The 27538-nt window shown below is 55.5% G+C and overlaps 1 protein-coding gene across 7 annotated transcripts in view; it reads left to right on the forward strand.

Moving 5' to 3' along the window:
• Nucleotides 1-8905: 8905 nt before the first annotated feature.
• Nucleotides 8906-27538, forward strand: part of ERI3 (ERI1 exoribonuclease family member 3) — a 238125-nt gene continuing 219492 nt past the window's right edge. For 2 of the 7 annotated variants that reach the window (XM_038413984.2, XM_043490458.1), the window contains exon 1: nt 23353-23627. In XM_038413984.2, the coding sequence (XP_038269912.1) occupies nt 23376-23627 (252 nt within the window). In that variant the 5' untranslated portion in view covers nt 23353-23375. The other 5 variants (XM_038413981.2, XM_038413982.2, XM_038413983.2 and 2 more) reach the window with 5 other exon arrangements.

Genomic DNA, 27538 nt, shown 5'->3' on the forward strand with positions numbered 1-27538 from the left:
ACCCCTCGGCCCCACGCCGCCCACGGGACCTGGCCCCACTGCCCCCCAGGGCCGGGCCTCGGTTCCCACCCCTCGGCCCCACGCCGCCCATGGGACCTGGCCCCACTGCCCCTCAGGGCCGGGCCCTGGTTCCCACCCATTGGCTCCACGCCGCCCACGGGACCTGGCCCCACTGCCCCACGCCGCCCACGGGACCTGGCCACACTGTCCCCCAGGGCCGGGCCTCGGTTCCCACCCCTCGGCCCCACGCCGCCCACGGGACCTGGCCACACTGTCCCCCAGAGCCGGGCCTCGGTTCCCACCCATCGGCCCCACGCCGCCCACGGGACCTGGCCCCACTGCCCCCCAAGGCCGGGCCCCGGTTCCCACCCATCGGCCCCACGCCGCCCACGGGACCTGGCCCCACTGCCCCCCAGGGCCGGGCCTCGGTTCCCACCCATCGGCCCCACGCCGCCCACGGGACCTGGCCCCACTGCCCCCCAGTGCCGGGCCCCGGTTCCCACCCCTCGGCCCCACGCCGCCCACGGGACCTGGCCCCACTGTCCCCCAGGGCCGGGCCTCGGTTCCCACCCCTCGGCCCCACGCCGCCCACGGGGCCGGGCCCCACTGCCCCCCAGGGCCGGGCCTCGGTTCCCACCCCTCGGCCCCACGCCGCCCACGGGACCTGGCCCCACTGCCCCTCAGGGCCGGGCCCCGGTTCCCACCCCTCGGCCCCACGCCGCCCACGGGACCTGGCCCCACTGCCCCCCAAGGCCGGGCCCCGGTTCCCACCCCTCGGCCCCACGCCGCCCACGGGGCCGGGCCCCACTGTCCCCCAGGGCCGGGCCTCGGTTCCCACCCATCGGCCCCACGCCGCCCACGGGACCTGGCCCCACTGTCCCCCAAGGCCGGGCCCCGGTTCCCACCCATCGGCCCCACGCCGCCCACGGGACCTGGCCCCACTGCGCCCCAGGGCCGGGCCTCGGTTCCCACCCATCGGCCCCACGCCGCCCACGGGACCTGGCCCCACTGCCCCCCAGTGCCGGGCCCCGGTTCCCACCCCTCGGCCCCACGCCGCCCACGGGACCTGGCCCCACTGTCCCCCAGGGCCGGGCCTCGGTTCCCACCCCTCGGCCCCACGCCGCCCACGGGGCCGGGCCCCACTGCCCCCCAGGGCCGGGCCTCGGTTCCCACCCCTCGGCCCCACGCCGCCCACGGGACCTGGCCCCACTGCCCCCCCGGGCCGGGCCCCGGTTCCCACCCCTCGGCCCCACGCCGCCCACGGGACCTGGCCCCACTGTCCCCCAGGGCCGGGCCCCGGTTCCCACCCCTCGGCCCCACGCCGCCCACGGGACCTGGCCCCACTGCCCCCCAAGGCCGGGCCCCGGTTCCCACCCATCGGCCCCACGCCGCCCACGGGACCTGGCCCACTGCCCCCAAGGCCGGGCCCGGTTCCCACCCTCGGGCCCCACGCCGCCCACGGGGCCGGGCCCCACTGTCCCCAGGGCAGGGCCCCGGTCCCACCCCTCGGCCCCACGCCGCCCACGGGGCCGGGCCCATGCCCCCCAGGGCCGGGCCCCGGTTCCCACCCATCGGCCCACGCCGCCCACGGGACCTGGCCACTGCCACGCCGCCACGGGACCTGGCCACACTGTCCCCCAGTGCCGGGCCGGTTCCCACCCCTCGGCCCCACGCGCACGGGGCCGGGCCCACTGTCCCCCAGGGCAGGGCCCCGGTTCCCACCCTCGGCCCCACGCCGCCCACGGGACCTGGCCCCACTGCCCCCCAGGGCCGGGCCCTGGTTCCCACCCATTGGCTCCACGCCGCCCACGGGACCTGGCCCCACTGCCCCACGCCGCCCACGGGACCTGGCCACACTGTCCCCCAGGGCCGGGCCTCGGTTCCCACCCCTCGGCCCCACGCCGCCCACGGGACCTGGCCACACTGTCCCCCAGAGCCGGGCCTCGGTTCCCACCCATCGGCCCCACGCCGCCCACGGGACCTGGCCCCACTGCCCCCCAAGGCCGGGCCCCGGTTACCACCCATCGGCCCCACGCCGCCCACGGGACCTGGCCCCACTGCCCCCCAGTGCCAGGCCCCGGTTCCCACCCCTCGGCCCCACGCCGCCCACGGGACCTGGCCCCACTGCCCCCCAGGGCCGGGCCTCGGTTCCCACCCCTCGGCCCCACGCCGCCCATGGGACCTGGCCCCACTGCCCCTCAGGGCCGGGCCCTGGTTCCCACCCATTGGCTCCACGCCGCCCACGGGACCTGGCCCCACTGCCCCACGCCGCCCACGGGACCTGGCCACACTGTCCCCCAGGGCCGGGCCTCGGTTCCCACCCCTCGGCCCCACGCCGCCCACGGGACCTGGCCACACTGTCCCCCAGAGCCGGGCCTCGGTTCCCACCCATCGGCCCCACGCCGCCCACGGGACCTGGCCCCACTGCCCCCCAAGGCCGGGCCCCGGTTCCCACCCATCGGCCCCACGCCGCCCACGGGACCTGGCCCCACTGCCCCCCAGGGCCGGGCCTCGGTTCCCACCCATCGGCCCCACGCCGCCCACGGGACCTGGCCCCACTGCCCCCCAGTGCCGGGCCCCGGTTCCCACCCCTAGGCCCCACGCCGCCCACGGGACCTGGCCCCACTGTCCCCCAGGGCCGGGCCCCGGTTCCCACCCCTCGGCCCCACGCCGCCCACGGGGCCGGGCCCCACTGCCCCCCAGGGCCGGGCCTCGGTTCCCACCCCTCGGCCCCACGCCGCCCACGGGACCTGGCCCCACTGCCCCTCAGGGCCGGGCCCCGGTTCCCACCCCTCGGCCCCACGCCGCCCACGGGACCTGGCCCCACTGTCCCCCAGGGCCGGGCCCCGGTTCCCACCCCTCGGCCCCACGCCGCCCACGGGACCTGGCCCCACTGACCCCCAAGGCCGGGCCCCGGTTCCCACCATCGGCCCCACGCCGCACGGGGACCTGGCCCACTGCCCCCCAAGGCCGGGCCCGGTTCCCACCCTCGGCCCACGCCGCCCACGGGGCCGGGCCCACTGTCCCAGGGCCGGGCCTCGGGTTCCCACCCATCGGCCCACGCCGCCCACGGGACCTGGCCCACTGTCCCCCAAGGCCGGGCCCCGGTTCCCACCCATCGGCCCACGCCGCCCACGGGACCTGGCCCCACTGCCCCAGGGCCGGGCCTCGGTTCCCACCCATCGGCCCACGCCGCCCACGGGACCTGGCCCCACTGCCCCAGTGCCAGGCCCCGGACCACCCCTCGGCCCACGCCGCCCACGGGACCTGGCCCCAATGCCCTCAGGGCGGGCCCGGTTCCACCCCTCGGCCCACGCGCCACGGGACCTGGCCACTGTCCCAGGGCCGGGACGTTCCCACCCCGGCCCCACGCCGCCACGGGACCTGGCCCCACTGCCCCCCAAGGCGGGCCCCGGTTCCACCCATCGGCCCCACGCGCCACGGGACCTGGCCCCACTGCCCCCCAAGGCCGGGCCCGGTTCCCACCCTCGGCCCCACGCCGCCCACGGGGCCGGGCCCCTGTCCCCAGGGCAGGGCCCCGGTTCCCACCCTCGGCCCCACGCCGCCCACGGGGCCGGGCCCATGCCACCCCAGGGCCGGGCCCCGGTTCCACCCATCGGCCCCACGCCGCCCACGGGATGGCCCCACTGCCCACGCCGCCCACGGGACCTGGCCACACTGTCCCCCAGTGCGGGCCCCGGTTCCCACCCCTCGGCCCCACGCCGCCACGGGGCCGGGCCCCACTGCCCCCCAGTGCCGGGCCGGTTCCCCCCTCGGCCCACACGCCGCCCACGGGACTGGCCCACTGTCCCCCAGGGCCGGGCCCCGGTTCCACCATCGGCCCCACGCAGCCCACGGGACCTGGCCCCACTGTCCCCCAGGGCCGGGCCTCGGTCCCACCCTCGGCCCACGCGCCCACGGGGCGGGGCCCCACTGCCCCCAGGGCCGGGCTCGGTTCCCACCCATCGGCCCACGCCGCCAGGGACCTGGCCCACTGACCCCCCAGGGACGGGCTCGGTTCCACCTCGGCCCACGCCGCCACGGGATGGCCCCCTGCCCTCAGGGACGGGCCCTGGTTCCCACCATTGGATCCACGCGCACACGGGACCTGGCCACCATGCCCACGCCGCCCACGGGACCTGGCCCCAATGTCCCCAAGGGCGGGCCCGGTTCCCACCCCTCGGCCCCACGCCGCCCACGGGGACCTGGCCCCACTGCCCCCCAAGCCGGGGCCCGGTTCCACCCTCGGCCCCACGCCGCCCACGGGACCTGGCCACACTGTCCCCCAGAGCCGGGGCCTCGGTTCCCACCCATCGGCCCCACGCCGCCCACGGGACCTGGCCCACTGCCCCCCAAGGCCGGGCCGGTTCCCACCCATCGGCCCCACGCGCCCACGGGACCTGGCCCCACTGCCCCCCAGTGCCGGGCCCGGTTCCCACCCTCGGCCCCACGCCGCCCACGGGACCTGGCCCCACTGACCCACGGGCGGGCCTCGGTTCCCACCCCTCGGCCCCACGCGCATGGGACTGGACACTGCCCTCAGGGCCGGGCCTGGTTCCCACCCATTGGCTCCACGACGCCCACGGGACCTGGCCCCACTGCCCACGCCGCCCACGGGACCTGGCCACACTGTCCCCAGGGCCGGGCCTCGGTCCCACCCCTCGGCCCCACGCCGCCCACGGGACTGGCACACTGTCCCCCAGAGACGGGCCTCGGTTCCACCATCGGCCCACGCCGCCCACGGGACCTGGCCCCACTGCCCAAGGCCGGGCCCGGTTCCCACCCATCGGCCCCACGCCGCCCACGGGACATGGCCCCACTGCCCCCCAGGGCCGGGCCTCGGTTCCCACCCATCGGCCCCACGCCGCCCACGGGACTGGCCCACTGCCCCAGTGCCGGGCCCGGTTCACACCCTCGGCCCCACGCGCCCACGGGACCTGGCCCCACTGTCCCCAGGGGCCGGGCCTCGGTTCCCACACCCTCGGCCCCACGCCGCCCACGGGGCCGGGCCCCACTGCCCCAGGGCCGGCCTCGGTTCCCACCCTCGGCCCCACGCCGCCCACGGGACTGGCCCACGCCCCTCAGGGCCGGGCCCCGGTCCCACCCCTCGGCCCAACGCCGCCCACGGATGGCCCACTGCCCCCAAGCCGGCCACGGTTCCCACCCTCGGCCCCACGCCGCCCACGGGGACGGGCCCCATGTCCCCAGGGGGGCCTCGGTTCCCACCCATCGGCCCCACGCCGCCCACGGGACCTGGCCCCACTGTCCCCCAAGGCCGGGCCCCGGTTCCCACCATCGGCCCCACGCCGCCCACGGGACTGGCCCCACTGCGCCCCAGGGCCGGGCCTCGGTTCCCACCATCGGCCCCACGGCCACGGGACTGGCCCCACTGACCCCCAGTGCCGTGACAGGGACACGGTTCCCACCCCTCGGCCCCACGCCGCCCACGGGACCTGGCCCACTGTCCCCAGGGCCGGGCCTCGGTTCCCACCCTCGGCCCCACGCCGCCACGGGGCGGGCCCCACTGCCCCCAGGGCCGGGCCTCGGTTCCCACCCCTCGGCCCACGCCGCCCACGGGACCTGGCCCCACTGCCCCTCAGGGCCGGGCCCCGGTTCCCACCCCTCGGCCCCACGCCGCCCAGGGACCTGGCCCCACTGTCCCAGGGCCGGGCCCGGTTCCCACCCTCGGCCCACGCCGCCCACGGGACCTGGCCCACTGCCCCCAAGGCGGGCCCCGTTCCCACCATCGGCCCCACGCGCCCACGGGCCCTGGCCCATGCCCCAAGGCCGGGCCGGTTCCCACCCTCGGCCCCGCGCCCACGGGGCCGGGCCCCACTGCCCCAGGGCAGGGCCCCGGTTCCCACCCCTCGGCCCACGCCGCCCAGGGGCGGGGCCCCACTGCCCACAGGGCGGGCCCGGTTCCCACCCATCGGCCCCACGCAGCCCACGGGACCTGGCCCCACTGCCCCACGCCGCCCACGGGACCTGGCCACACGTCCCAGTGCCGGGCCCCGGTTCCCTCCCATCGCCCCACGCCCCCACGGGGCCGGGCCCCACTGTCCCCAGGGCAGGGCCCCAGGTTCCCACCCTCGGCCACGCCGCCACGGGACATGGCCCACGCCCCTCAGGACGGGCCCTGGTTCCCACCCCATTGGCTCCACGCCGCCCACGGGACCTGGCCCCACTGGCCCCACGCCGCCCACGGGACTGGCCACACTGTCCCCCAGGGCCGGGCCTCGGTTCCCACCCTCGGCCACGCCGCCCCGGGACCTGGCCACACTGTCCCCAGAGCCGGGCCTCGGTTCCACCCATCGGCCCCACGCCGCCCACGGGACCTGGCCCACTGCCCCCAAGGCCGGGCCCCCGGTTCCCACCCATCGGCCCACGCGCCACGGGACCTGGCCCCACTGCCCCCAGTGCCAGGCCCGGTTCCACCATCGGCCCCACGCCGCCCACGGGACCTGGCCCCACTGCCCCCAGGGCCGGGCCTCGGTTCCCACCCTCGGCCCCACGCCGCCCATGGGACCTGGCCCCACTGCCCCTCAGGGCCGGGCCCTGGTTCCCACCCATTGGCTCCACGCCGCCCACGGGACCTGGCCCCACTGCCCCCCAAGGCCGGGCCCCGGTTCCCACCCATCGGCCCCACGCCGCCCACGGGACCTGGCCCCACTGCCCCCCGGGCCGGGCCTCGGTTCCCACCCATCGGCCCCACGCCGCCCACGGGACCTGGCCCCACTGCCCCCCCAGGCCGGGCCCCGGTTCCCACCCCTCGGCCCCACGCCGCCCACGGGACCTGGCCCCACTGTCCCCCAGGGCCGGGCCTCGGTTCCCACCCCTCGGCCCCACGCCGCCCACGGGGCCGGGCCCCACTGCCCCCCAGGGCCGGGCCTCGGTTCCCACCCCTCGGCCCCACGCCGCCCACGGGGCCGGGCCCCACTGCCCCCCAGGGCCGGGCCTCGGTTCCCACCCCTCGGCCCCACGCCGCCCACGGGACCTGGCCCCACTGCCCCTCAGGGCCGGGCCCCGGTTCCCACCCCTCGGCCCCACGCCGCCCACGGGACCTGGCCCCACTGTCCCCCAGGGCCGGGCCCCGGTTCCCACCCCTCGGCCCCACGCCGCCCACGGGACCTGGCCCCACTGCCCCCCAAGGCCGGGCCCCGGTTCCCACCCATCGGCCCCACGCCGCCCACGGGACCTGGCCCCACTGCCCCCCAAGGCCGGGCCCCGGTTCCCACCCCTCGGCCCCACGCCGCCCACGGGGCCGGGCCCCACTGTCCCCCAGGGCCGGGCCTCGGTTCCCACCCATCGGCCCCACGCCGCCCACGGGACCTGGCCCCACTGTCCCCCAAGGCCGGGCCCCGGTTCCCACCCATCGGCCCCACGCCGCCCACGGGACCTGGCCCCACTGCCCCCCAGGGCCGGGCCTCGGTTCCCACCCATCGGCCCCACGCCGCCCACGGGACCTGGCCCCACTGCCCCCCAGTGCCGGGCCCCGGTTCCCACCCCTCGGCCCCACGCCGCCCACGGGACCTGGCCCCACTGCCCCTCAGGGCCGGGCCCCGGTTCCCACCCCTCGGCCCCACGCCGCCCACGGGACCTGGCCCCACTGTCCCCCAGGGCCGGGCCCCGGTTCCCACCCTCGGCCCCACGCGCCACGGGACTGGCCCACTGCCCCCAAGGCGGGCCCCGGTTCCCACCCATCGGCCCACGCCGCCCACGGGACCTGGCCCCACTGACCCCCAAGGCGGGCCCCGGTTCCCACCCCTCGGCCCCACGCCGACCACGGGGCCGGGCCCACTGTCCCCCAGGGCAGGGCCCGGTTCCCACCCCTCGGCCCACGCCGCCCACGGGGCCGGGCCCCACTGCCCCCCGGGGCCGGGCCCGGTTCCCACCCATCGGCCCCACGCCGCCCACGGGACCTGGCCCCACGGCCCCACGCCGCCCACGGGACCTGGCCACACTGTCCCCAGGCCGGGCCCCGGTTCCCACCCCTCGGCCCACGGCCCACGGGGCCGGGCCCCACTGCCCCCAGTGCCGGGCCCGGTTCCCACCCTCGGCCCCACGCGCCCACGGGACCTGCCCCACTGTCCCCAGGGCGGGCCTCGGTTCCCACCCTCGGCCCCACGCCGCCCACGGGGCCGGGCCCCACTGCCCCCAGGGCGGGCCTCGGTTCCCACCATCGGCCCACGCCGCCCACGGGACCTCGGCACTGCCCCCCAGGGCGGGCCTCGGTTCCCACCCCTCGGCCCCACGCCGCCCGGGACCTGGCCCCACTGCCCCTAAGGGCGGGCCTGGTTCCACCCATTGGCTCCACGCCGCCAACGGGACCTGGCCCCACTGCCCACGCCGCACACGGGACTGGCCCCACTGTCCCCCAGGGCCGGGGCCCCGGTTCCACCCCTCGGCCCCACGCCGCCCACGGGACCTGGCCCCACTGCCCCCAGGGCCGGGCCTCGGTTCACCCCTCGGCCCACGCGCCCACGGGACCTGGCCCACTGCCCCTCAGGGCCGGGCCCTGGTTACCCACCCATTGGCTCCACGCGCCCACGGGACCTGGCCCCACTGCCCACGCCGCCCACGGGACTGGCCCACTGTCCACAGGGCCGGGCCCCGGTTCCCACCCTCGGCCCACGCCGCCACGGGACCTGGCCCCACTGCCCCCCAAGGCCGGGCCCCGGTTCCCACCCCTCGGCCCCACGCCGCCCACGGGGCCGGGCCCCACTGCCCTCAGGTCCACCTGCCCTCCCCACCATCGAGGCCTGGGCTGGGCCCCTGCGCCCCTCAGCGGAGGCGTCGAGCCCCGGGCCCCGCCCCAGCCGGGCGCCGGGACTACAAGCCCCAGGATGCCGCGCGGCGGGTGCCCCGCTGCCGGCCGGCCGCGCGCCTGCGTCCGGGTCGGCGGGAAGGAAGCCCCGCCCCCGGCGGCGGGAGCGGCCGCTCCGGTTGGCCGGCCGGGCTGCCGCTCAGAACGGGGTCGGAGGTCAGAGTGCGCGGAGGTGAGTCGCTGGCTTGGGGACTCGTGGTGCCGAGTGTGGGGGGAAGGGCTGGCGCTGCCCCCGCTGTAAACGCCCCGACGGTCCCCGGGGGAGGGGGGGCCGCGGGGGGCGGGGCCCGGCCAGGGGGAGGGGGCTGCCCTGGCGCGGGAGGGCCTGGCGGGGCCGGGGCCGGGGCCCCCACGGCTGGGGGTGGGGGCTGCCCCGGGAACGGGCTCAGAGCCGGAGCAGGGGGCGGTGGGCAGGGCTGGGGCAGGGGCTCGGAGCCGGGCGCGCCCCGCAGCGGGGTGCTGGGTCTGGGTCTGGGTCTGGGCAGCTGCAGGGGGAATGGGGGCCGGGGGTGAAGCTGCTTCCGTGCTAAAGGGAGCCGGGTGGCTGGGAGGCAGGAGGGATGGGAAGCGTTTGGGGGCTTCAGCGGGGGCAGGGTGTCAGGAGAGGGGGGCTGGGGGGAAAGATGGGCAGCAAAGGAGGGAGTGGAATCCGGACCCTCAGCCCAGAGCCAGGGGAGTGGTGCGCCGGGTCTCTCCCCTGTGGCTCAGGCGAGCAGCGAGAAGTCAGCCTGCAGAACTGGACATTCCAGCTGTGCGTGAAGCCCTTCATCCCCCGATGTGGCCCCACTTCTGGGAAGGAAGGAAGGGAGGAAGGAAAGCCACCCTGAAGCTGGTTTAGGAAGAGGGGCCCAGCACTGGGGCCCAGCGGCTTTCACCTTGTTGCCATTCTGTGTTAAATTGGGTCTCTGCTCCTTGGGCAGTTGCGTGTTCTTCAGTGGAACCATTCAGTGTGTGGCTCTTGAGGTCACTCCCCAACATCCTCGTCTGATGTTGATAAACTGCTGTCAAGTCTTTGGGCAGCAGAAGTTGATTGCCCACTGAACTGAGTATTGTGGGAGATGGATTTAAAAGGGGCAAGAAATCTTAATAGGGATTCTGGACATTCCTTTTGGCGTTTGAATGAGGGAGTCAATAGTTTGACTTTTATATGTGAGATTACATTGATTGCACATCTGAGGGTGAAAGAGCTTGAAACTCAGAAGTGAACTTGAGAGAGTTGAGAAATACAATGTGCGTTTACTTGTTGTGTGACCGGCCACAGGAATTTCTTCTCCCTCCCTTTTCTTGCTACTGTAGTGTTACAGGTGTTTCTCCTAAACAGCATGGACAGACATTGTGCCTTTTTTCTGATACTCTGTCTGTTGTAAGCTTTATGCCTGGTAGCTTTACATGGCAATGGGACATTATTAGGAAATAAATCTGATGCAGACTTGGCTTTCTTTTTATTTCTTGGACTTCTGGTTTTAGAAGTAGGGTTTTTTGATGGCTTCAGTTTAGTCAGATCTCTGGTATTCTTTAGGCAATAGCACAAAGGGCTGGTCTGATTGGTTAGATTGTACCATATCTCAGTTCAGAAGAGATAAGGAAGGCTTTAATCAAATGCTTAGGGTTGTGGTAATTCTAAAAGGAATTGGTCCTGTCAGACACTGTAAGCTGCTATTTTGAATGGTAAATTAAGGTACTTAATAGTTTTGGTGCTCTGTGCAATACTGCGGAGTTTCATAGTACTTTCTCATTGTAAACCTGGCATATAAGATTTCACACCAAGACTGGTTTCTTCTTAAATAAGCTATATGTTAGAAATCCTAATGGTTACTCCTCAGGGTGGAGGTGGATGGTGAATGTGACTTCAGATGTACTTTTGTACCTTAAATTGTTGAGTTTGGGATGGGTTCTCTGTAACTGAAATTTTGCAGGCTGTTAATTTATACCGTAGATGAAATACTTCTGTTGTTCTCGAGAGACCCTTTTCATGGCAGTTGCTTCTCTGAAGCATAGGTTGCTCCAGGTACAATAGCGTGTGTGCACTCGTTCATAAAAAAGCTTCATAAGTGCATGTAGCCAGATTTGATTCTCACCAAAATTCAAAAGACTAAAACCGACTGCATTAAAAAGAAAATGCTAATTAATTTGGACACTAAACAAAGAAGTCCCTGAATAAGTGTACGTAGATTGAGATGACCTTTACTTTCATAGGGCATGGCTACACTGGAAACTTCAAAGCGCTCCCGCGGCAGTGCTTTGAAGTGCGAGTGTGGTCGCGCGCGAGTGCTGGGAGAGAGCTCTCCCAGTGCTCCTAGTAATCCACCTCCACAAGGGGATTAGCTGCGAGCGCTGGGAGCCTGTCCACACTAGCGCTTTAAAGCACTTTGACTTGCTGCGCTCAGGGGGGTGATTTTTCACACCCCTGGGCCAGTAAGTTAGAGTGCTATAAAATGTAAATGTAGCCAACCCCATAGTTTTGAATGAAAGATATTTAGCTGGGACTTGATTCCTTTAGGAGGATTGCTATAGCTGCTACGATGCCTATCTTGTTTTGGCTGTGTTGCTTTGAGTAGGTATTGAATTTTTCCTTTATTTAATCTAGGAAATTTCTGAAAGACATTTGGCATGTAAAGTTCTTGCACTTGCACTTCCTCTGTTTTGATCTAGTAGTAACCTTTGTATGAACTTCACTGAACCTGTACAGCATATGGGAATGGTGATCCATGAACTAAATCTGAATGGAAATGGACACCCTAAACTATATTCATAAGAGGCCATTGGTGACTATTAAACAAATATACATATTTCCAAGCCTGCTCTTGGGTGAGAAGGACACACAGTTGCTGCAGGTGGTGGTCCTGGAGAAGCACAATAGGAGGTGCTTTCTTTCTGTTGGTTCTGAACCATTTGCCCAGCAAAGTGCTGGGGCTGCTTTGATACTTGGGGAACTGGGATGCAGATTTGTAGACGAGAGGTAAAACTGAAGTCTCTGACCATTTTAGTCACTAAATATTCTCTGACAAACTTTCTTTAAACCTAAGAATAGAGTGGTTGATGCTGGCCAAATTCCAACTGGGTAATTGCATTGTGTCTCTGAATCTCTCCTGCATTTTCAGTTGGATAACGATTCTTCACTTCCTGTCCTAAATTTCTTGGCAATATAACTATGTACTGTTAGCTTTGCTGTTTCTACCCTAACTAACTCTCTGTTTAGTACCTCTATCCCTTGCCTGTTTTCTAGGATTATTGTGAATTGATGTGGTTACCTGCCTCCTTGAAATATCTTCCAGCCCCTATGACCTTCAGATTCTGTAGAATACAAACTTTCTTTAAAAATGTCCAGACCTTATGATTGTAAAGAGAATCACCCAAATGTGAACTAAATAGAAAACAGTGCAGAATTGTCAACACCAAACTGTAGACAGCGTTAAATAGTTGGGGAGTGAACCATCCTATATGGCTCAGTTGAGTGTTAACTCTTGAGCCTGACAGTGACAGAGCCAGATTTTCAAATAATTTAGGTACACAACTGTGTACCTGATTTGCATCACAGCAATTGCATGTGCAAATCAGGTAATCACATCTATCAGGTACCACATAACCAAAGGGCAAAAAGACATGGTTCTAAAAGTGCCTGGTATTTTTACTTTCACTAAATTAAGATATGTGTAACAGCAACACTGCTAACTCCATTGCTGTTAGGTGGGACCTCAGTTGTGGATTGAGAGTTGCATGTGGCTTTAATTTATAAACTCAGCCCGTGGACCACAATTAAAAATATAACTTGGCCCTTTCCACAGAACACACTGAGGTCATCTGATAAGGTACTATACCAAGTACCAAATATATTCTTCCACTGTAGCTTTACAGTCTGACTACTTATGCACTTCAGGTTGTTTTCCTCCCTCTACTTTCTCACTAAGGGGCAGGCCTGCTGTCCTTCCATGTGCAGAACTCCTGCAGATTTCAGCATGAGATCCATTTGTGTAGCCACTGCCACTCTTGGGGAAAATTTAAAATACACAATAAAATCTGTTTTAAGAGACCACTCGAGGAGCTGACAAAAGTTGGCTGCCTAGCAGAGTTGGCCTAATAAAGTTGGAGCAGAATTGTATCCTGTATCTTTGGGAAATACTTAAGGGATAGCCCTGAGATAAGGGGTCTGATGAGAGCTGCATCTTGATTAGGTTTCACCGCAATGTCAGGTAAATTGTGATACCTGTTTCATTCCCAGCACACCGATTCTCCATGCATTAGCCACAAGAAGTCTTCTTTGTAATTTTGCTCCTCCTCCTCAGTCCCTACAGTCAATGTATATGCATTATATACAAATGCACAAAGCCTTGGAAACAAGCAGGGAGAACTGGAGGTCCTGGTGATGTCAAGGAATTATGACGTGATTGGAATAACAGAGACTTGGTGGGATAACTCACATGACTGGAGTACAGTCATGGATGGTTATAAACTGTTCAGGAAGGACAGGCAGGGCAGAAGAGGTGGGGGAGTAGCACTGTATGTAAGGGAGCAGTATGACTGCTCAGAGCTCTGGTACGAAACTGTGGAAAAACCTGAGTGTCTCTGGATTAAGTTTAGAAGTGTGTGCAACAAGAGTGATGTCATGGTGGGAGTCTGCTATAGACCACCGGACCAGGGGGATGAGGTGGATGAGGCTTTCTTCCGGCAACTCACGGAAGCTACTAGATCGCATGCCCTGATTCTCATGGGTGACTTTAATTTTCCTGATATCTGCTGGGAGAGCAATACAGCGGTGCATAGACAATCCAGGAAGTTTTTGGAAAGCGTAGGGGACAATTTCCTGGTGCAAGTGCTAGGGGAGCCAACTAGGGGGAGCGCTTTTCTTGACCTGCTGCTCACAAACCGGGTAGAATTAGTGGGGGAAGCAAAAGTGGATGGGAATCTGGGAGGCAGTGACCATGAGTTGGTTGAGTTCAGGATCCTGACGCAGGGAAGAAAGGTAAGCAGCAGGATACGGACCCTGGACTTCAGGAAAGCAGACTTTGACTCCCTCAGGGAACAGATGGCCAGGATCCCCTGGGGGACTAACATGAAAGGGAAGGGAGTCCAGGAGTGCTGGCTGTATTTCAAGGAATCCCTGTTGAGGTTACAGGGACAAACCATCCCGATGAGTCGAAAGAATAGTAAATATGGCAGGCGACCAGCTTGGCTTAATGGTGAAATCCTAGCGGATCTTAAACATAAAAAAGAAGCTTACAAGAAGTGGAAGGTTGGACATATGACCAGGGAAGAGTATAAAAATATTGCTTGGGCATGTAGGAAAGATATCAGGAGGGCCAAATCGCACCTGGAGCTGCAGCTAGCAAGAGATGTCAAGAGTAACAAGAAGGGTTTCTTCAGGTATGTTGGCAACAAGAAGAAAGCCAAGGAAAGTGTGGGCCCCTTACTGAATGAGGGAGGCAAGCTAGTGACAGAGGATGTGGAAAAAGCTAATGTACTCAATGCTTTTTTTGCCTCTGTTTTCACTAACAAGGTCAGCTCCCAGACTGCTGTGCTGGGCAACACAAAACGGGGAAGAGATGGCCAGCCCTCTGTAGAGATAGAGGTGGTTAGGGACTATTTAGAAAAGCTGGACGTGCACAAGTCCATGGGGCCGGACGAATTGCATCCGAGAGTGCTGAAGGAATTGGCGGCTGTGATTGCAGAGCCCTTGGCCATTATCTTTGAAAACTCGTGGCGAACGGGGGAAGTCCCGGATGACTGGAAAAAGGCTAATGTAGTGCCCATCTTTAAAAAAGGGAAGAAGGAGGATCCTGGGAACTACAGGCCGGTCAGCCTCACCTCAGTCCCTGGAAAAATCATGGAGCAGGTCCTCAAAGAATCAATCCTGAAGCACTTAGAGGAGAGGAAAGTGATCAGGAACAGTCAGCATGGATTCACCAAGGGAAGGTCATGCCTGACTAATCTAATCGCCTTTTATGATGAGATTACTGGTTCTGTGGATGAAGGGAAAGCAGTGGATGTATTGTTTCTTGACTTTAGCAAAGCTTTTGACACGGTCTCCCACAGCATTCTTGTCAGCAAGTTAAGGAAGTATGGGCTGGATGAATGCACTATAAGGTGGGTAGAAAGCTGGCTAGATTGTCGGGCTCAACGGGTAGTGATCAATGGCTCCATGTCTAGTTGGCAGCCGGTGTCAAGTGGAGTGCCCCAGGGGTCGGTCCTGGGGCCCGTTTTGTTCAATATCTTCATAAATGATCTGGAGGATGGTGTGGATTGCACTCTCAGCAAATTTGCGGATGATACTAAACTGGGAGGAGTGGTAGATACGCTGGAGGGGAGGGATAGGATACAGAAGGACCTAGACAAATTGGAGGATTGGGCCAAAAGAAATCTAATGAGGTTCAATAAGGATAAATGCAGGGTCCTGCACTTAGGATGGAAGAATCCAATGCACCGCTACAGACTAGGGACCGAATGGCTCGGCAGCAGTTCTGCGGAAAAGGACCTAGGGGTGACAGTGGACGAGAAGCTGGATATGAGTCAGCAGTGTGCCCTTGTTGCCAAGAAGGCCAATGGCATTTTGGGATGTATAAGTAGGGGCATAGCGAGCAGATCGAGGGACGTGATCGTTCCCCTCTATTCGACACTGGTGAGGCCTCATCTGGAGTACTGTGTCCAGTTTTGGGCCCCACACTACAGGAAGGATGTGGATAAATTGGAAAGAGTACAGCGAAGGGCAACAAAAATGATTAGGGGTCTAGAGCACATGACTTATGAGGAGAGGCTGAGGGAGCTGGGATTGTTTAGTCTGCAGAAGAGAAGAATGAGGGGGGATTTGATAGCTGCTTTCAACTACCTGAAAGGGGGTTTCAAAGAGGATGGCTCTAGACTGTTCTCAATGGTAGCAGATGACAGAACGAGGAGTAATGGTCTCAAGTTGCAATGGGGGAGGTTTAGATTGGATATTAGGAAAAACTTTTTCACTAAGAGGGTGGTGAAACACTGGAATGCGTTACCTAGGGAGGTGGTAGAATCTCCTTCCTTAGAGGTTTTTAAGGTCAGGCTTGACAAAGCCCTGGCTGGGATGATTTAACTGGGACTTGGTCCTGCTTTGAGCAGGGGGTTGGACTAGATGACCTTCTGGGGTCCCTTCCAACCCTGATATTCTATGATTCTATGATTCTATGATTCCCTGTGATCTCACTAGATATTGTGTCTGTGATGTCACTATGGAAACAATTCTGATGGTCTATGCAGTGGTTTGGCATGGCATATCTCTGAAGGAATGTGGGAGGAGCAGGCTGGTTAGATAGGAGAAAGCTTCCCTACTCGTGGAATTCCCTCCCTGTTTTAGTCAGTCCTCTCCTTCACATCCCTCATTAACTCACTTCTCTCAAAATGCCTACACATAGTGAGTCAACAGTGCTGTTTTCTTTAAATTGAACTATCAAGATGTGCACATGCCTGAAATGAGTACCACATGATCTCACTGGAATAACCCTTGTGTCGCATCTAATTGTAGATTTTAAGGTTATTGGAACGGGGGAAGGGCTAAGCACAGTCTTGAGGATCTGTAAAAATAGATAGTTCAATACTCAGTTGTATTGGTGACAAGTAACGAATAGGAACACTACACAGACATTTCAGGGGAGTGCTTTTCAACTGCTGGAAATGGGCCACCTTGCTTATCACTACAAAAGGTGTCCCCCCCTCGCTGGTAATAGCTCACCTTAAGTGATCACTCTGGTTACAGTGTGTATGGTAATACCCATTGTTTCATGTTCTCTATGTATATAAATCTCCCCACTGTGTTTTCCACTGAATGCATCTGATGAAGTGAGCTGTAGCTCACGAAAGCTTATGCTCAAATAAATTTGTTAATCTCTAAGGTGTCACAAGTACTCCTTTTTCTTTTTGCTTTAGGAAAGTTACATTGGAAGTGTCCTGGAATGTGGGTTTGATACAAACAGACCCAACCAAAAACCAATGAAATTAAACAAGGAAAATATATTGAACTAATGGTAAAAGGATACTATCAGATGAATTGATTAAACCAGTTTACCTGTTTTTTTTTAACACCACTTTAAATCATTACAACTTTTAGAATACTATTTTAATGTGTTTTTATTTATTTACTCTTTTTTTTTTTTTAATAAGTTTGAGCAGTGCCGTTAGACTCCTAGTTTTTGTTTTTCATTTTCTGGCTCTCAGGCCTTGCCAAAGTGCTGTGATATTTGAGCTGCAAACACTGCAAGAAAAGACTTGGTATTTAAAAAAAACTTAAAGTTCACTTAAAAAAAAAAAAAGTCATGGACATGTAAACCTCAATCTGATAGAAACATCAGTACCAAATCTAAACATGGACCCCTGTTTGGTCTGAAAGTGTCTCTTTAAATGCTGACGAAAGTATGACCATTCTTGGCTCTACATCTGGGCTGCTGTTGCTGCCTTAACCCAAGGGTTTGCTCACTCTTAGATTGTGTTGGTTTCAGAGTAGCAGCCATGTTAGTCTTTATTCGCAAAAAGAAAAGGAGTACTTGTGGCACCTTAGAGACTAACAAATTTATTAGAGCATAAGCTTTCGTGAGCTACAGCTTATGCTCTAATAAATTTGTTAGTCTCTAAAGTGCCACAAGTACTCCTTTTCTTTTTTCTTAGATTGTGGCTTCCCCTTCTCCCAAGTTGAGGCGACATTATCACTCCAGACTGTCAGCCTGAACAGTGAATGTGTCTGCTCTTGGATGGAAAGCAGGCTGTTGAAATTATCTGACTGTCTCATTTTGCCCTTGTATGATTTTGATTTGTTTTAATTAGTAAAATTTAAATATTAGTATTATGCACAAAGAACTCGTAAAGCTAAGATTCATAGACTAATTTGTCTCTCTGTGCACAAATTAGTTACAGGCATGAATGCCATTCATCCTACAAATTGCAAGGCGTACATACATATGCAATGCATTTATTTGTGTGATTAGGTCTCATACTTCTGCTACCAGTAGAGAAAGTTGCTTAAAGTGCCCTGATTACTTCATGATGGCACTGTTTGTTAGTTTCTCATCCCTCTAGCGCAGGGGTTCCCATAATGTGGTATGTGTACCCCTGGGGGTACAGGAGATATCTCTGGTGGATACATGGGAAAAATTGTGTAATGGTGAATATTTATTAATTTTATTTATTGCTGTGTCATAATAGGCTACTCGGATGAAGCTTTGAAACTCTGTGGGAATTTGTTTTATAAAAGACGGGAGTTAATTTACTTCAAGATGTACCAACGAGAACACAGACACACTGACGTACAGAGCCCTCACCTCCAATCACCATGCAGCGCGGGCTCAGTTGCCCATCAACTGTCCAGTTTGAGTTCAGAACTTAGGGTTTTTTTCCGCTTGTATATATCCTGCTATAACTATATCTGTACTTAACAGTGAAATACCTACAGATGGCTAAAGACAGGTGTGTTAAAAAGAACACACACGCTATCCGTGATGAGAAGGCTGGTGTACACGGGCAGCCGGTAGATCTGGAAGGGGGTATGCAGTAAGAAAAAGTGGGAACCTCTGCTCAGGGGTTCTCACAACAAATTTTTTGGTCGCCTCAGAGAGTGACCACCAACTCTTCTTGCTGGTGGCTGCTGTGGAAGTTTTTCCTAAAAGACTTTAGGAAAAACAAACAAATATGCACATACACATATCCAAATTGTAATTTATTTACATAGGATATTTTTTTTGCAGACTCAATAATAATAATAAAAAAAAAAAAAGTACAGTTGTCTCTCTTCTTTACTGGACCTAAACAGAATAGAAACACAAATAAGGTGCTTTGCACGTTCTTGTCTTTTTTTGTTGTTGTTGTTGTTGTTGTTGTTTCTTTTTTGGGTGCTTTTTTTAGACTTGCTAGCAAGTAAGTCTGCTGCTGTGAAAAGTGATACTTGTATGTTAATATCATTTTTCACAACCTCCCTGCTAGCTACAGTACTAAGTCTGCTGTGAAAAGTGATATTAACAAACATACATATATCACTTTTCACAGCAGACTTACTCAGCCCAGGGACAAATTAAGCTCTGGATAGGGAGATGGTAGGGAGTCAGAAAATGGGGGTCAGAGGTCATGGGGAAATTTGATAGGGGGCCAAGGGAGGCAGTGGGGGCCAGCAGTGATGGAGGGGCAACCCCAGGACCCCACTGCTGAAGCATGATCCCACTGCCTCTGGGAAAGTGGGGAGCTCACTGGCTGCCTGCTCCAGTGTTTGTGTCTCTGTGGGGGGGTAGGATCTACTCCCAGCTGGCAGCCCCAGGATGGGGGCCCCTGCTTCCCCCACCCTCAGTCTCCACCCAGGAGGCTGTGGCCACGAGAAAAGCCCCTGGTGGCCACATGCAAGAATGCTGCTCTAGTAGATGCTTGTGGTTCCCAGTAAGCAGTTCCCTCAGATTCATTCATCTTGAGACCTGAAGTGAGATAGGTGCCAGTGCAAAATCTTTTCTGTACGTTTAGTGGGGCCTCTGGCAGCTAAGCCCGTACAGCTGGTGCTTGCCTGTCTTTTGGCTTTCCTTACTTTCTAGAGCTCAGCTGTGGTTCTTTGCCATTTGCCTGGCACACTGCTGGGGAAGGAACCTGACCGGCCTGGGTTTGCCCCATGCCATTCTGGAGACAGAATAACTGTAGGTCAGACTAACTTCCAGCATTTTGTAAGCAATAGTTACTGGTTACAGCAAATGAAGTCATGTGTGACATGCAGTAATATACAGCCTATAAAACTAATGTTATCTCCCAGCGGTAGCCCCCCGCAGGTGGATATTTCCCATGTTATTGGGAGTTACGAATGTAAATGCTGTAACATTTTCCTATGTCTGTGTACAATCTGTCAAAATACTTCATGAAGTCCAGGCATAGTTTACAGTCCCATTACAGTTAATATATATATATATATATATATATATATATATATATATATATATCTATCTATCTATCTATCTGTATAAGGAATTGTAGCTGGATAATAAGCATTAAACTGGTTGGATTGAGTGCCAGATGTGGCAGTCACCACTGTCTGAGATTATAATCTGTCTCTGTGTGCATAAAATACATTTATCACACTTCATTTGGGTTTGGAAATTGAATCATTCAACACGTGAATTGATCTGGGTAGTGTAGAGTTTGTATTTTCTTTTTAAAGCTGTGTTCTGACTCAGTATCTGCATTGCTGTGTGTTGGAATAAATACTGGATAATTACTAATGTCTTGAATCTTTTGTAGTAGCCATAAATGCTTTACACAGATTTTAATAAATAGCATCTGCTCACCAGCTCCCTAATGCTCTGAGACACTCTGAACTCGCCAAGGAAGACGTTACAGTCTCTTCCCAAAATACCTGGAAGTCTAGAGTAGTGACTGGCTAATACTATAGTTAAGACTTCACTTGCCAAAAAAGCAGAGAGCAAAAGTTTGCTATTGGATTGTTCCTAGTCATGTGCTAGCTGTCAAGGGGATTAGCAAAATGTCCCCTCGCATGCTTCTGTTCAGTGCGTAGCTTTATCTACACATTAATATACATTAGAGAAATAAGAAAAGGAGTACTTGTGGCACCTTAGAGACTAAAAAATTTATTTGAGCATAAGCTTCCGTGAGCTACAGCTCACTTCATCGGATGCATCTGATGAAGTGAGCTGTAGCTCACGAAAGCTTATGCTCAAATAAATTTGTTAGTCTCTAAGGTGCCACAAGTACTCCTTTTCTTTTTGCGAATGCAGACTAACATAGCTGGTACTCTGAAACCTGTCATTAGAGAAATACTGATCTTACCCAGTATTACCTAGCCATATATATTACGTTGTTGGATGTATTTGATTTAGGGGGCTACTCTCTGACTCCCTCCCACAGTTCAGTTGTATTTTTCCCTTTTCAGAGTAGGTTAAATCATAGAAGCATAGAAATGTAGGACAGGAAGGGCCCTCAAAGTCATTAAATCCAGCCCCCTGGGCTGAGGCAGGACCAAGTAAACTTAGTTCATCCCTGACAGGGGTTTGTCCAACCTGTTAAAAACCTCCAGTGATGGAGATTCCACAGCCTCCCCAGGAAACTATTCCAGAGCTTAACTACCCTGAGAGTTAGAAAGTTTTTCCTAATATCTGTCCTAAATCTCCCTTGCTGCAGGTGAAGCCATCATTTCTTGTCCTGTCTGCAGTGGACATGGAGAACAATTGGTCACTGTCCTCTTTATAACAGCCCTTAACATATTTGAAGACTGTGATCAGGTCCCCCCTCAGTTTTCTTTTCTAAAGACCAGTCTTTACCACAACAAATTATTAGCTGCTTTATTCCAAGATTTTTTAGATCCACAGTTGACAGCTTTGAAGATCTGAAGCATAAATATCTGTTATCTAGGATAGATTAGATGTGAATGGAAGTGATTTCTATTCGGCTGTAATGAATTTATTAATGGCAATAAAAGTATGAGATGGAAAAGTGATAGGTCTTCCTGAACGCCTTTAGGATAAATACAATGTTAGGCTTGCAGGGCGGCTCTTTATTATGGTTTTGTAACTGAGGTTTTTAGTTTTCCAGGTGACTCTTACTTGTAGTGCTGCTTTAATAAAATATACATCCCCCAAAATGCTAAAGCCAGGACGTACAACCAGTATATGCCACGAAAGTCAGACTGCAGGAAGTGACTCCGTATTAAACCTCTTCAGTCTCTGATTTCCACCTTTGGTGTGCATGTGTGTTTCTTTAACACAAAATCCTTCTGGGGAAGGTTACAAAATGTGTATTTACTTAATGCACATGACCTGCTCAGCTGCAATCATCTCCTAATGGGGTCTTTTGAGTTTCTCTGGATCTCTCAGGTACATACAGCGTTAGCTGTTCTTCAAGGCATAATTACCTCATTAAGTGTGTATTTTGGCATGTGCATTATTTACCTGATAAACTAACAGATACAAAGGAACAGTTGCTGTCTGTGCAAATAACCACGGTGTTGTTCATGAAGGATTGTCCTCTGGTTTCTTTGAGGCGGTTTTTATTTTGTTGTGTAAAGCTGGCTACTCTTCATATACACCAAGGGGTGCTTCCTGCCCTCTGTGCAGATGCTGGAGGCATTGTGCGCACACCCAGGGGAGTCTACGCTTAGTTCCGCTGCACTAAGAAACTAAACAAAAGCAAGACATATCCTTGCTTGTATGGAAGGAAGGAAGTCTGTACTGCTCACAGCCACCAGCATCTAGACACCTGCCATCCTGTGTCTTCTAACTAGTCCTGTGTCTTCTGTCCATTCTAGCTTGTGAGCTCCTTGGAAGCATGGACTGCCACTCCCTACATGTGCTATGCATACTGATAACTGTATGCTCAGAACAGCGGTGGTACAGGCAGTGACACCAATAGCTGCCCCACCACTGTCTTGGCCCTGTCTGGAAGGATCTGCTGCCTGCAGGGCTGAGCTGAGTTCAGTCTCCAGGCTTGCTCTGTCGCTGGCCGGGGGCTAGTTGTGGTGGGTTTTTGAGCAATTGAGATCCACCCCCTAGGAACTGAATGTCAAATAAACCACTGAAAGGCCCGGTAGCAAATACTGACCTGGGCTGGCTTTGAACTGGCATCCCAGACTTGAAAGACTCTGTTACTTGTCCCTGACCCATGCATTCCTGGAGAACCGCCCCCCCCCCTTTTTTATTTTAGAAGAAACTATTTGAAACTTCTTCCTTCCACTTCCCCCATCAAAAAACCCAGATGCCAGAGGGTCACATTATGGATGAGTGATCTGTAAAACTGCCACAAAGTTTTTAACTCATAAGAGTATAAATAAAATAGTGGGTGGGATTTTTATAGGGGAGAGGGAGGAATGAATTAAACTTAATCAGTTTGGATTTTGTTGGAAGGAAAATTCACCCCTTGAATGTGAACATTTTAGATCAGTTTGCCCCCATCCCATCTGTCCTCCCCCACCCTGAAAACCCACCCCGGTGAGCAAGAGATTGTGTGTGGCACCTGTGCCCTGTTGAGAGCGACCAGGCGGAATGGCCTATGGAAGCATGTTATCAAGAGGCTGATGCAGGGGGGTGAGAGAGGGGAGAAAAGCTAAGTAACTCATGGGGAGTGGAAGGGTCTGGCTTGGCTCTAGCTGCAGGGCTTGGGGCCGAGCGGATGGCATCTGCATGTGTCTCATTGTGCCTAACTCCTGTTATGTGCAACTTCTGTTACAAGTGTACATGTATCAAGAAACTAAGGGTCCTTCCACATACGTCAGTGAGCTTTGCATCAGACCCCTAAGTCCCGAAGCAATCTAGATAGTGTTCTGTAGCGTGCAGACGCCTGATCTGGCCCCTGGAGCAGTGACTGTAGTGTCTCTGCCTCTTAATGTAGAGCTATTCACAAAGGTTAATTTCTAGGTTGCTAGTGGGTCTAGACGCTGTCTAGTGTATTTTCAACAGGTCATGGAATTACCTGGGTTTCTTAGTGGAACCTTTCATCAAAAGACCACAAGAAAGTCTGTTACAAAATGGCTAGGTTGAAGAGATGGCAATAGAAGTGAGATGTGTGCGCATTAGTAACACAAGCCCCTCTCTCTCTCTAAGTTTCAGATGCCTCTGGATGTTCCATGGTAGCACTCTTCCATATTGGAACAGCAAAGATTTCTCCAATCTTACTTCCAAGGGTGAGACACGCTCTGTGCTTCTACCGCCTACGTTGCTTTCTTCAGGGGTGCGGCTCCACCGTAAACAGGAAACTGGCGTCCCACGGCTTTGGCGCGTCCATGGCAGCAATGTCATCCTTCCCTCCACAGAGATATCACTACTTTTTAGTGTTGGATTTTGAGGCCACTTGTGACAAACCACAAATTCATCCTCAGGTAAATATCCAGCCCCATTTATTCTTCCATTGCAAACTGCTGCCTCCACCCTGTGAAGTGGGATGCAGTGTCTGTCCCTTCACATCCCCACCAACAGCTCTGAGGTTTACCCCATATCCTCCCAGTTCTATGCACACTTCCTCAGCAGCTGTTATCGGCCCAAGTGGTTTCTGATGAGCATCATGAGGCATTCCTGCCCCTTAAAATAGATGTCTGCACCACTGCCAAACTATCAGTCCAGAGGGAATGAAACCAGAGACCTTGGCCTCCATCACAACAGTGTTGAAAAGACATTTGTTTGAAAAACTTTACCTTGTCTTAGGCCTTAAATGCTTCTCAGCTCTCTGGCTTGGGGATGGGTTGAGCTGGTATTAGCTGGGAACACTGTATTATTGGCACACTCCAGACGGTTTCATCCGTTTCTGCAGGAAAAACATGTTTCTAACCTATAAAGTTGTGAAGGAAAGTTGTTCTGGGTGTGAATGTGTGCAGGGCTGCTTGTTGGAGTCTGCAGGTCTTTAATCATGATAGCTCTGAAAGGTGTGAACTTTCCCAGGCTTATTTTATCTGGGTGTTTAACTCTGAAGTCTAACAATAATCAAATAATTTAAATAGAAACCTCCAGCTACTCTAGGATTTTGGGTGCATCTTGAGAGTGCCTCTTTTAGCTTCTCACCCCTGAAACTAACACCAGATGTAGACCTCTCAATGTGCCTTCTGCAAATGGTTGTTTCCTTGACAGTGGAATGCAAAATGAATTAATAACGATATTTTCAATAGGGCTGTCAAGCAATTAAAAAAAATTAATCACGTGATTAATCGCACTGTTAAAGAATAATATACCATTTATTTAAATATTTTTGGATGTTTTCTACGTTTTCAAATATATTCATTTCAATTACCACACAGTACCGTGCTCACTTTATATTATTATTTATTACAAATATTTGCACAGCAAAAAACAAAAGAAATACTATTTTTTAGTTCACCTAATACAAGTACTGTAGTGCTGTCTCTTTATCGTGAAAGTTGAACTTACAAATGTAGAATTATGTATTAAAAAAGTAACTGCACTCAAAAATAAAACAATGTGAAACTTTAGAGCTTACAAATCCACTCAGTGCTATTTCTTGTTCAGCCAATCACTCAGACAAACAAGTTTGTTTACATTTGCAGGAGATAATGCTACCCGCTTCTTGTTTACAGTGTCACCTGAAAGTGACAACAGGTGTTTGCATGTCACTGTTGTAGCCGGTGTTGCAAAATATTTATGTGCCAGATACAGTTAAAGATTCGTATGACCCCTTCATGCTTCAACCACCCTTCCAGTAGACATGCGTCCATGCTGATGGCGGGTTCTGCTTGATAAAGAGCCGAAGCAGTGCAGACTGACGCATCTTCATTTTCATCATCTCAGTCAGCTGCCACCAGCAGAAGGTTGATTTTCTTTTATGGTGATTCAGTTCTATAATTTCCGCAACAGAGTGTTGCTCTTTTAAGACATCTGAAAGCATGCTCAACACCTTGTCTCTCAGATTTTGGAATGCACGTCAGATTCTTAAACCTTGGTTCGAGTGTTGTAGCTATCTTTAAAAATTTCACATTGGTACCTTCTTTGCAATTTGTCAAATCTGCAGTGGTCTTAAAACAAACGTGCTGGGTCATCATCCGAGACTGTTATGACATGAAATATATGGCGGAATGTGGGTAACACAGCAGGAGACGTATAATTCTCCCACAAGGAGTTCAGTCAGAAATTTAATTAACACATTATTTTTTTAACGTGCATCATCAGCACCGAAGCATGTCCTCTGGAAGGGTGGTTGAAGCATGAAGGGGCATACAAATGTTGAGCATATCTGGCACGTAAATACCTTGCAATGCCAGCTGCAAAAGTGCCATGCGAACACCTGTTCTGACTTTCAGGTGACGTTGTAAATAAGAAGCAGGCAGCATTATCTCCTGTAAATTTAAACAAACTTGTTTGTCTTAGCGATTGGCTGAAGAGGAAGTAAGACTGAGTGGACTTGCAGGCTCTAAAGTTTGACATTGTTTTGTTTTTGAGTGCAATTATGTAACAAAAAAACAAACAAAAAATCTACATTGTAAGTTGCACTTTCACAATAAAGAGATTGCACTTCAGTAGTTGTATGAAGTATTTGAAAGACTATTTCTTTGTTTATAATTTTTACTGTGCAAATATTTTTAATAAAAAATAATATAAAGTGAGCACTGTACACTTTGTATTCTGTGTTGTAACTGAAATCAATATATTTGAAAATGTAGAAAAACATCCAAAAATATTTAATAAATTTCAATTGGTAGTCTATTGTTTAACAGTGCAATTAATTACAATTAATTTTTTTAATCACAATTAATATTTTTGAGTTAATCGCATGAGTTAACTGCAATTAATCAACAGCCCTAATTTTCAATCATTAACATAAGAACGGCCATACAGGGTCAGACCTATGGTCCATCTAGCACAGTATCCTGCTTTCTGATAATGGAGGGTACCACATGCTTCAGAGGGTATGAACAGAACAGCAATCATGGAGTGATCCATCCCCTGTTGCCCATTTCCAGGTTCTGGCAGTTAGATGTTAGGGACACCCAGAGCATGAGCTTATACCCTGACCATCTTGGCTAATAGCCATTAATGGACCTAACAAATTTATTTGAGCATAAGCTTTCGTGAGCTACAGCTCACTTCATCGGCTGTAGCTCACGAAAGCTTATGCTCAAATAAATTTGTTAGTCTCTAAGGTGCCACAAGTACTCCTTTTCTTTTTGCGAATACAGACTAACACGGCTGCTACTCTGAAACCTGTCATGGATGGACCTATCTTCTATGAACTTTTCTAGTTCTTTTTTCAACCCTGTTATAGTTTTGGCCTTCACAAAATCCTCTGGCAGTGAGTTCCACAGGTTGACTGCGCATTGTGTGAAAAAGTACTTCCTTTTCTTTGTTTTAAACCTGCTGTCTATTAATTTAATTCAGTTACCCCTAGTTCTTGTGTTATGTGAAGGGGTAAATAACACTTCCTTATTCACTTTCTCCACAGCAGTCATGATTTTATAGACCTCCATCGTATCCCCCCTTAGTCGTCTCTTTTCCAAGCTGAAAAGTCCTAGCCTTTTTCATGTCTCCTGGTATGGAAGCTGTTCCAGACCGTAATCGTTTTGTTGCCCTTCTCAGGACTTTTTCGTTTCTAATATATCTTTTTGATATGGGTCTACCAGAACTGTACACAGAATTCAAGGTGCGGGCATATCATGGATATACATAATGGCCTTATGATATTTTCTGTCTTATTATCTACCCTTTTCCTAATGGTTCCTAACGTTCTGTTAGCCTTTTTGACTGATTGAATGGATGTTTTCAGAGAACGGTCTTTTCTGAGTGGTAACAGATAATTTAGATCCAATCATTTTGTATGTATAGTTGGGATTATGATTTCCAATGTGCATTACTTTGCATTTATCAACATTTGAATTTCGTCTGCCACTTTGTTGCCCAATCACCCCGTTTTGAGAGATCCCTTTATAACTCCTCGCAGTCTGCTTTGGACTTATATATCCTGTGTAATTTTAATTGGCTGCAAATTTTGGCACTCGCTGTTTACCCCTTTTCAAGATCATTTATGAATATGTTGAACAGCACTGGTCCCAGTACAGATCCCTGGGGGACACCACTATTCACCTTTCCACTGTGAAGACTGACCATTTATTCCTTCCCTTTGTTTCCTGTCTTTTAACTAGTTACTGATCCATGAGAGGACCTTCCCTCTTATCCCACAACACTTACTTTGCTTCAGAGCCTTTGATGAGGGACCTTGTCAAAGATTTTCTGAAAGTCCAAATACACTATACGCTAGACAACCCTTGTCCACATGTTTGTTGATCCTCTC

This window comes from Dermochelys coriacea, chromosome 8 (genome assembly GCF_009764565.3).
Source record: "Dermochelys coriacea isolate rDerCor1 chromosome 8, rDerCor1.pri.v4, whole genome shotgun sequence".
NCBI classification, from domain to species: domain Eukaryota; kingdom Metazoa; phylum Chordata; order Testudines; family Dermochelyidae; genus Dermochelys; species Dermochelys coriacea.